Genomic DNA, 10,993 nt, shown 5'->3' with positions numbered 1-10,993 from the left:
AAGATCAAAAGAGTCGATGGATTCGGGCACCAGTCCCCGATACCATTCTTGCACGCTCGCGAAGAGCGTGGTGGGAAAAACTTTACATATGATGTCCTCGTCTTTGGAGTAGAGGTTGATAGTGCTCATAAAAGAGGCCACATGGTCGTTGGGATCTTCGGTTCCTGAATATTGTGACAGGCGAGGAGCCTTCTAGTCTCGCGGAAACCTTGTCTCGATGATTCGCTGCACCAACGAAGTTTTGCTGGACTTGACACTCCCTCCCATGACTCCTCCGAGTGCCTATTTGTCAAGGAAACTTTGAATCTTCAGCTCTAGTAGATCTTCACTGCTTGCGGCCGTAAGGGGCCCGGAGCCAGCAGCTTTTCCCGTCGATAGTGTATTCGTGTTGTCCAGTGATACTTCAACAGATGCGTTTGGGACAGTAGGTTCCCCTGCGGCCGCGCTTGCTTCCCGCGGCCCTGAGGCCTCCTTGAGGTACTGCCAGATTTTAGCGTTCTCTTTTTGCAAGCTCCTTTGCTGTTCCATGATCTTCATCTGAGCCACCGTGTGTACGGCCTGAGTGGTCTAAAAGCTGCGTATTGCGCCGAGGAGCTGCGAGGTGTTGTACGCTTCCTCCTCCGACGAGTCGACCTCCTCCATCAAGGGGGCCAAGTTCCTGGGGCACATTGGAAGAGACGGCGCAGACCGCAATTCATTTGTCATGGAGCTAGCTGCTCCGGTGACTGGTTCTCTTGCTGGGGTGGATTCAGTTGGTGTTTGCATCTTCCCGAAGCGCTTAGGTCACTCGTAGTCCACGCTCACCGCACTAAATAATTAGGTAACGAACTACAGTCGCTCGGGCAGCTCCTCGGCACCTTGGATCCGGTGAGCGACGTCCCTGCGCGGGGAGCGGTCCCTGCAGACACTCCGATGATCAAGATAGTTAGTGGCTCTAAATGCTTTCTAAGCATATAATCGAAGAGTAGAGAGAGTTTACCTTAGTTGTGCGAGTGTATTTATAGGCCTTTTCCTATGGGCTTGGGCCTCCGCTAGTACGCTTAGTGGGCCTAATGGGTATTTTCCATATTCCGCATCAATTGTTTTTGCAACACTGACATATATAGTTTTTAACTATTATATTGTAATTTGTACAAAATTGTTAGAATTTCAAGAGTTTTTAATATATGAAAATAAAACATGATCATAGGACAAGTTGTTGGAAAATATTAATTAAAAATATTATTATTTGAACTCTTCAATTTCTCAAGTGTTTAGCATAGTGATTTAAATTAATAGAATTAATTTCACATATTAATTATAAAATATTTTTGTTACTGAGTGGTTGCAATTGCGATTTAATTGTATTTAACTAAATTATGGACTTAATACTTCATTAAGAAAAAATAAATTTTTTAATTAATGGGCAAAAAATATTTTCACTCTCCTCATTATATGCATATATCTTGACATTCTCTCTTATTTTCGAAATAACAAAAATGAGAGAAAGATATTTCTCTCCTATATGTCTTTTTCGTCCCTTCATTTTTGTTTTCTATTCCTTTGTTTGTTTCATATTTTTGCTTACGAAATTCAAGAAAATATAATTATTAGAAAATATTAATGAAGTCAAAGAAGTGATATCTACGAGCATGCTGATATTCTATAAGTGAAAGAATGAAGAACAATTTGATTGAATTTCTTGATAAGATATTACGAGATAAAAATAGGAGAAATCATCATCTTAAACTGATTCAATTGGATATATTAGGTTAGTGTAGTCTAATGAATAATTGAATTCGAATACTTGGTGATCATGAAATTTTATCAAGCAAAATGAATATCATCGAGATGAATTTGTATCCAATTCTTATATTTTTTTATATGTAACTGAAGTTTTTTAACGCAAAGGCTAAATGTACATATGTAATATATTGAATTGGTAAATCTATTCATGTGTACCATTAAAAAAGTACTGATTGTAATAATTTATAGCATAATATATTGATGTTGCTTCCATTTGAATATATATTGTAATTCTTTTGTATCGTAGATAAAATATTTCATTTTAAGTGTAGTTTAATTCAATTTTTGGTTTTTCATTGTATTCTAATATATTTTTTTAATTAATCTCCTATTTTATTATCATTGTTTCACAAAATTCCAGTAAAAAAAATATAAAAATGTATTAAAATTACTAAAAAGTATAAATCATTAAATTTTGTAAAAATAAATAAACAATTCACCTTTAATTAAAATTTTATAAAAAAAAAATTAATCAAATTTTAATTTCTAATTTAATTTAATTTGATTATCAATAAAAATATATATTAATTTCAAATATACATAGTATGAAATTTTTTATAGTATAATATAAAATTATTTAAAAATAAAATATATTAATTTATTAATTTATCTAAATTATATATAAAAGTTTCATATCCCGTTTATCGCACGGATTTTTCGACTAATCTATCTATACTATATATAATAGTGGAAGCAGAGAGAAATGAGAAGAAGTGTTTTAGAAGCCTTTTTGATGAGTTGTCAACGTAGTATAAAATCAAAATAAAAAATATTCAATTAATTAAAAATAACAAATTTATATTCATAATATATTAAACAATTATTACCCAATTAATTAAAATAATAAAAGACAGTAAGAGTTACATGAAGATGAAAAAACACAAAGCAAAGGAAATCCAAAAGTCACAAATAAACTTCTATATAAAGCATGATAGATAGTATTCCACCATTATATTCATTGGCCATGATAGACAGTATTATATTTCTGAAGGTAATGATTCGATTTTTTTTATATGTTGTTATTTTGTTCTCAATTGTGTTGTTGTTTTATTTTTATTAAACAATAGTTGTTATAGTTTCATTTTTCAGATCCATTTCTGCCGTTACTTAGGTTCTATACATCTCGCTACCTTATCCATTTTTTCTTTTTTATTTGTCTTTTTTTTTCCAAACCGATATCTCCAATTGAAGAAATCCGATAAAAATAGAAGATGCATGCGCAACTAAAATCGGAAAACACAAAGGTGTCAAAAATTACAAGAAATTATTATGTTTCTCAATATAATTATTCGATTTTTTCATATGTTGTAGTTATTTTTGTTCTCAATTGTGTTGTTTTATTTTTATTAACCAATAGATGTTATAGATTCATCTTTCAGAGATGAAATTCCATTTCTGTCGTTACCCAGGTTCATACCTGTCGCTACCTTATCCATATTTTCTTTTTTATTTGTCTTTTTTTTTCAAAATGACTAAAATAAAGATTTTGTATATTTGCATTCTTTTATATATAATAGTGGAAGCAGAGAGAAATGAGAAGAAGTGTTTTAGAAGCCTTTTTGATGAGTTGTCAACGTAGTATAAAATCAAAATAAAAAATATTCAATTAATTAAAAATAACAAATTTATATTCATAATATATTAAACAATTATTACCCAATTAATTAAAATAATAAAAGACAGTAAGAGTTACATGAAGATGAAAAAACACAAAGCAAAGAAAATCCAAAAGTCACAAATAAACTTCTATATAAAGCATGATAGATAGTATTCCACCATTATATTCATTGGCCATGATAGACAGTATTATATTTCTGAAGGTAATGATTCGATTTTTTTTATATGTTGTTATTTTGTTCTCAATTGTGTTGTTGTTTTATTTTTATTAAACAATAGTTGTTATAGTTTCATCTTTCAGATCCATTTCTGCTGTTACTCAGGTTCTATACATCTCGCTACCTTATCCATTTTTTCTTTTTTATTTGTCTTTTTTTTTTCCAAACCGATATCTCCAATTGAAGAAATCCGATAAAAATAGAAGATGCATGGACAACTAAAATCGGAAAACACAAAGGTGTCAAAAATTACAAGAAATTATTATGTTTCTTAATGTAATTATTCGATTTTTTCATATGTTGTAGTTATTTTTGTTTTCAATTGTGTTGTTTTATTTTTATTAACCAATAGATGTTATAGATTCATCTTTCAGAGATGAAATTCCATTTCTGTCGTTACCCAGGTTCATACCTGTCGCTACCTTATCCATATTTTCTTTTTTATTTGTCTTTTTTTTTTCAAAATGACTAAAATAAAGATTTTGTATATTTGCATTCTTTTTTAGTATATGTTGCTAGGTGTTATCGTTTCGATTGTTAACTCTAACTAAAATTTAGATTTTCGGCTTTATATGGACTCAATTGTTAGCTTTAATTGAAGTTAGATTAATTTTTCTAATTCGGAACCTGTTGAAATCCACTCATTTTTTTTAGTTTGAGTTTATCTAACTGATATGGATTATATTTTTTATTTTTATGCATTTTGGTACAAATAGATATAAAGTTTCACACAATAGTTGTTCAATGAAGTTAGAGATATATTGAAGAAAATATTAAAGAGGAATTGAAATGGTATACTTACAATGAAGTTTATTTCAATTATAAATTATGTTGTATCATTATTATTATTATTATCAAAAAGGTTTTTTTTTCTCAGTTCTCTAGACAAAGATATTGTAAGCGTCTAATACACTTGATAAGATGTTTATTCTTGAAGAATTTAGATTATGCTAGATATGAATTTAAAATGAAGGTAAATAAAAATAAATTTTGATGCTCAAAATCCTAAAAATGTACATTAATTATGAGATATTGAGATAATTGCTTTTGCAACATTGGCCTATATTGTTTTTAACTATTATATTTTGGTTTGTTCAAAATTGTTAGTATTTCAAGAGTTTTTAACAGATGAAAATAAAACATGATCATAGGACAAGTTGAAAAATATTAATTAAAAAATATTATTATTTGAATCTCTTCAAATTCTCAAATGTTGAGCATAATGATTCTAATTAATAGAATTAATTTCATATATTAATTATAAAATGTTTTATTTGTACTGAGTGGTTACAATTGTGATTTAATTCTATTTAACTAAAATTAATTTATAGACTTAATATTTCATTAAGAAAAAAAATAAAAAAATTAATTAATGTGCAAAAAATATTTTCACTCTCCTCTTTATATGTTTATATCTTGACATTCTCTCTTATTTTCGAAAAAAACGAGAGGAATATAGTTCTCTCCTAATTATCTTTTTTGTCCCTTCATTTTTGTTTTCTATTCTTTTGTTTGTTTTGCTTCTTACGAAATTCAAGAATATATAATTATTAGAAAATATTAATGAAGTCAAATAAGTGATATCTGCGAGCGTGACTGATATTTTATACAATGAAAGAATGAAGAACAAATTGATTGAATGTCTTGATGAGATATTATGAGATGAAAATATGAGAAATCGTCACTTTAAGCTGATTCAATTGGATATATTGGGTTATTGTAGTATAATAAATAATTAAATTCAAATACTTAGTTATTATGAAATTCCATCAAACAAAATGAATATCATCAAAATGAATTTGTGACTAATTCTTATGAATTTTATTTTTTTATATATAACATATTGAATTGATAAAGTTTCTTCGTGTGCAACATTAGAAAATTATTGATTGTAATAGTTTATAGCATAATATATTGATGTTGCTTCCATTTTAACATAGATTGTAATTCTTTTGTATCGTAGATATAATATTTAATTTTAATTGTAGTTTAACTCAATTTTTGTTTAATATAGATTGTAATTCTTTTGTATCCTAGATATAATATTTATTTATTTTATCATATAATATTTAATTTTAATTGTAGTTTAATTCAATTTTTGGTTTTTCATTATATTCTAATATATCTTTTAATTAATCTCCTATTTTATTATCATTGTTTCACAGAATTCCAATTATATAAAAATATAAAAATGTATTAAAATTATTAAAAAGTACAAATCATTGAATTTCGTAAAAATAAATAAATCATTCACTTTTAATTAAAATTCTATAAAAAAATTAATCAATTATTTTTAAAATTAATTTAATTTAATTTAAATTATCAATAAAATATATATAATACAAATTTTTTTCATAGAATGATATAAATCACTTAAAAATAAATATATCAATTTATTTATTTATTTAAATTATATAAAAACTTCATATCTCGTGCATCGCACGAGTTTTCGACTAGTATTTATAGTTTTGGAGTCACAATAATTCACGATCTCCAAACTTTCTCATAAGTTATAACAAAATTTATATTATACTAATTTATTTTGGTAGAAATTCGCTAGTATCGACTTTTTATATTAGTATTAACTCATTTTATTTCATTAACACTAAAATTAAACTTTTCTAATAATAATATTCAATGGATGAATAACGTGGAAGTTTGGTAACCATCAAATTAGAACCCCATCTAGAATGCAAAGCCAGCCAGCCAGCCAGCTGTTTACATTGCTTGACCACTAATTTATTCCCTTTGCCTATTCCTTTCTTCTACACCCTCCTTTTCGAGATTTTATATGGTGCTATGATAGTTCCATATAGGATACCTAATTGGAACTTATATCCAATACAATGCATCCATGTGTATTCATTAATACACTTCAGCTGGACCCACATTAAATTAGAAAATAAAAAAATTAAATTTTAATTTTACATTATTTACTCTATTATGAACAGAATTTCCGATTCCTCCCACCACTCCATGTGTTTAACTGCAAAATAATCTCTTCATCTGTTTTTTACGATTTTTTTCTGGCAGCCAAAGACTTCACCTCTTTCTTCGATTTTTTCAGTTTCTGGCCGCCAAACACTGCACCTTCAATCCGACTTTCCCTGCTTTCTTCGATTTTTTCTGTTTCCGGCTGCCAACGACTGCACCTTCATCCGGCTTCCAGGTATTATCTCAATTAGAATTAAACTTTTGATTTTTTTTCTGTTTCTAGCAGTCCACAACTGCACGTTCATCCGAGTTTGAGGTATTATCAAAATTACAATCGAACTCGGTGACAAACAGTGAGAGAAGGAGAATAAATTTCGTTGTTTATGAAGCTCGTTGATTTGTCTACTTATTATATAGATGCTTGATAAGTGTTTATAAGTCGATCTTGTTTTTGTTTTATTGTGAGCATGTATGTTTTCTTTTGTAATAAAAAGCACAGACACCAAAACTGAATTTAAATGTATAAAACAAGTGCAGTGCAGCTAATCATGAAACTTTGATAGAATTGAATTGAATTGTTATTATTTGATATAGAATTAAACCAGTGCAGCTAATCATAAAACAAGTGCACCAAAATTGAATTGTTATTATTTGATATAGAATTATTATTATTTGATATATTAGATTTTTAGGCTGGCATGAAACTTTATTTGTTTTTCACATTGATTGTTGAAGAGATAGTGAGTTATGAACCATATATATATGTGCATACGAGATTCTCATTCACTACCTTTTTTGCAAGGTTGGAAAAATTCGTTATTTTGTTGTTTCATTATTTCGAACGCTCTCAACGATCAGAAGTCTATTGCTCTTGTTCGTTCTTCGCATTCAAAAGTTTAATGGAAAATATAAAAGGTACAATTTTTATTGACAAACCTTTTTTTTATGTAATTATTATAATGATTATTATTTTTTAATTATAGATATTAATGACAACGAAGACAATATGTCAATCGGTGAAGAGAATAATTTGCATATTATTCGCAATCATAAATTTAATGACAATTTGATGGGATTGACTGTACAAAATGAGGATGAGGCATATAGTTTGTATAATGAATATGCTATTCGGAAAGGGTTCAGTATTAGAAGACATACACATAGATTTCGTACGGGGACAAGGGAAATTTCAATGCGTATCTTTTGTTGTTCTAAACAAGGTTATAGTACAGCAGATCCTAATAGTACAAGATATCGTAGTATAATAGAAACTCGAACGGGATGTGAAGCAATGGTACGATTTTCAGTTAAAAATGGTTTATGGGAAATAACCAAATTTATTCAAAATCATAATCATGAGCTTGCATTGCCATCGGAAGTTCATCTCTTAAGATCTAATAGGGATGTGACTATTGATAAAGGGAAAGTTATTGACACAATGGTTAATTCAGGAATAAGCACAAAAAATGTTTATTCATATATGTCAACCGAGGTTGGGGGTAGTAAGTTTGTTGGTTTCACAAAAAGAGATTGTTATAATTATGTGAATAAGCAGAAGATGGTATTAATTGAAGCTGGGGATTCTCAAAGTTTAGTAAACCATTTTAAGCTTAGACAAACCGAAGATGCAATGTTTTTTTATACGATTCAAGTGGATCAAGAAAACAGAATGACAAACTTCTTTTGGAGAGATGGGGGTAGCATGCATGATTATGATTCATTTGGAGATGTTGTTATTTTTGATACAACATATCGTACAAACAGATATAATTTGGTATGTGCTCCTTTTGTTGGAGTTAATCATCATTAGCAGAATATCATGTTTGGTTGTGCATTTTTACTTGATGAGACAACTGAGTCTTTTATATGGTTATTTACATCATTTTTGGAGTCAATGGGGGGCAAAGCGCCCAAAACAATTTTTACAGATGAAGACCAAGCTATGGCTAATGCAATTAAAGAAGTTTTTCCACATACAAGCCATAGGTTATGCTTATGGCACATATCAAAGAATGCGTCATCTCATTTAGGAAGTTTCAATTCTAATAAGGAATTTCGAAAGTTGTTTTATGAATGTTTGATGCATTGTGACTCAGAACTTGAGTTTGAAGATACTTGGGGAAAACTGATGAATCGTTTTGAAAGTTTGAAAGATAATAGTTGGCTTTGTAGGTTGTATGAGAAACGAAAGAAATGGTGCACATGTTTAAATAAGGATTTTTTTCAGCAGAAATTAAATCCTCACAACGAAGTGAAAGCACCAATAGTGTTTTGAATGGTTTGGCAAATAAAACCACTTCATTGACCAATTTTGTACTTGCATTTGAGAAATTGATATCAGGTTGGCGTGAAGGTGAAGCATCAGAAGACTTTCACTGCAAACAAAGTATTCCTTTAATCAAAATAAAAAATAGCAGTATATTGAGGAGTGTTGTCAGAGTTTATACATTGAGGATGTATAAGGTGTTTGAGGATGAGTTTCTAAATGGGATTGCAAAAACTTGGAGAGAAGTTTCATCACATGAGAATATATATACTTTTGAGGTGATTGTTGAAGAAGAGAGAGATACGAAAACTCGAATAGTGATTTTTAATGCAGATACAATAGAAATTAGTTGCAGCTGTAAGAAATTTGAGTCTATATTCCGCAATCACTTAACATCTCGTGCATATAATTTATTTTTTAGAAGTCAACGATTTGAGACAACAAGGAAAATTTGTAAAGATGCATTGACTAGAATTGAGATGGAAGTTGAGCGTGAACTAGAAAAATTAAACTTGGAAGGTGATAAGGTTGATGATAACGTGAACCCTGACTTTTGTGATGATAATAATACTGCAATTTTAAATCCTCCACGGGTTAAGCCAAAAGGTGTTGGGAATGCAAGATTGAAGGGCCACTTTGAGAAAAGAAAAACAAGAGCAAAAAAAGGATCTAAAAAATTAGGTATGTTTTCTTATACTAATAAGAATCTCTAGTTGAATATTTTGTTATATGTGTACTAATAATCTTTTTTAAATTTGTAGTTAAACAAAAAGTTACAAACGTGGAGGATGTTGTGATTCAACCCATAGAAATTTCTCAAAGAATGGTTGTACCTTCACAGGTGAGAGTTTTGACTAGAAGAATAAATGAGTTATTTTATAATGAAATAGTTTTGATCTTATATACTTGAACAAAAAAGATCCAATGAAATAGTTCAACTAATTATTAGTTATATTGTTTTTATAGAGTTGGTTTACTCCTATCGTGTCTCCCGAGAATATTCCTTCATCTACAACATTATCCTTATCAATGCAAACAATGCAACAGATTCCTGTAAGGTTTTTCAAAATTTTATTTATTTAAGGGATAATGTACCAAAATAGACCTATAGTTTTTAGGAAAGTATTAATTTAGGCTTCGCGATAAAATAGCATCAATATAGGCTTAACGTTTTAAAAAAATATCAATTTAGGCATCGATAACGGAACGAGACACGTCATTGATATTATTCCGTTAAGTTCTATCAATTGTAAGTGGAGGGAGAAATCGGAACTTAACGAAGTAATGGAAATGATTATAATGGTATTGAATCAAATATGTCTTTCACATCCATGATGCAAAACATTAATCATAGGACTAATTTGAATCAAGTAAGTATTTAAACTTTATGATAATTTTACAAATATCCATATTCATTGTTAAACTAACTATTACTTTTTGTTATAAGAATTAACTTCACGTCTGCAATGGAAAAACTAAATGAGCATGGGAGCTAAGGTGAGAGCTTAGGCTCGTAAATTGCATTGTTTAATTGTTGTAATTGAGTTTCTGATAATTTGTGAATTGTTCTTTTTTTTTTGTATCAGTGTAAGAAGAAGGGTATGAGGTGGTTAAAGATGAAGTGCAGAAAGATGAAGGAGGTTGAGGAGGAAATGCAAAAATATGAAATAGTTGTTTTTATCCGTTTTTCCTATTGCTACTGAGTTGTTACAATATGTTCTTTTTGTGTACTTTGAATGTTAACAATTTTCACATTAATGTCTTATTTTTTTTATAAATTTAATAATTTCAGTTTTGAAACATTTAATTGGGGTGAAGTTTATTTTGGATGTTAACAGATGTTTTTTCGAGTTATCATATATTATTTTGCATAACTCTTTGGTTCACAAACTTGTTAAGTCATTATCATCTATATTTTTAGAATTGATGTTTCAGCTAATGTTAAAAGTTAGTACTGAGTGGCATAATTCAATCAATATGTTGATTGAAAAATAAGAAACGTATAACTAATTTCAATAGGGATAAGGTACCAAAATAGACCTATGGTTTTTGGTAAGTATCAATTTAGATATCACGTACAAAATAGTACCAATATAAGCTTAGCATTTAAAAAAAATGTACCAATTTAGGTCTCGATAACGAAACGAAACACGTTATTGATATTACTCTGTTA

General features: G+C 29.0%; 1 protein-coding gene across 7 annotated transcripts; it reads left to right on the top strand.

The window, feature by feature from the left end:
- Positions 1-6,540: 6,540 nt before the first annotated feature.
- LOC136225786 (uncharacterized) lies at positions 6,541-10,622 on the top strand. Of its 7 annotated transcripts, XM_066013900.1 has the most exons (7): positions 6,545-6,789; positions 7,357-7,469; positions 8,896-9,501; positions 9,582-9,661; positions 9,787-9,873; positions 10,268-10,317; positions 10,407-10,622. In XM_066013900.1, exons 2-6 carry the CDS (start codon positions 7,454-7,456, stop codon positions 10,271-10,273), a joined length of 795 nt encoding a protein of 264 aa, XP_065869972.1. In that variant the 5' UTR covers positions 6,545-6,789; positions 7,357-7,453; the 3' UTR covers positions 10,274-10,317; positions 10,407-10,622. The 7 variants fall into 7 exon arrangements, 5 of the variants coding, with proteins under 5 accessions (XP_065869974.1, XP_065869973.1, XP_065869971.1 ...); XR_010687309.1 differs by having other exon boundaries at positions 6,541-6,789; positions 7,538-9,501; positions 9,787-10,317; XM_066013902.1 differs by lacking the exon at positions 9,787-9,873 and having other exon boundaries at positions 6,541-6,789.
- Positions 10,623-10,993: the final 371 nt, after the last annotated feature.

The sequence above is a fragment of the Euphorbia lathyris genome, chromosome 4 (assembly GCF_963576675.1).
Source record: "Euphorbia lathyris chromosome 4, ddEupLath1.1, whole genome shotgun sequence".
NCBI lineage: Eukaryota > Viridiplantae > Streptophyta > Magnoliopsida > Malpighiales > Euphorbiaceae > Euphorbia > Euphorbia lathyris.
The sequence above is the reverse complement of the archived record's forward strand: the minus strand, read 5'-3'. Positions and strand labels throughout refer to the sequence as shown.

Coding starts and splice junctions, on each gene's coding strand:
- LOC136225786 (XM_066013899.1), top strand. Junction 9,502..9,581: donor AAAAGGATCTAAAAAATTAG/GTATGTTTTCTT, acceptor TTAAATTTGTAG/TTAAACAAAAAGTTACAAAC. Junction 9,662..9,786: donor GAATGGTTGTACCTTCACAG/GTGAGAGTTTTG, acceptor TTGTTTTTATAG/AGTTGGTTTACTCCTATCGT.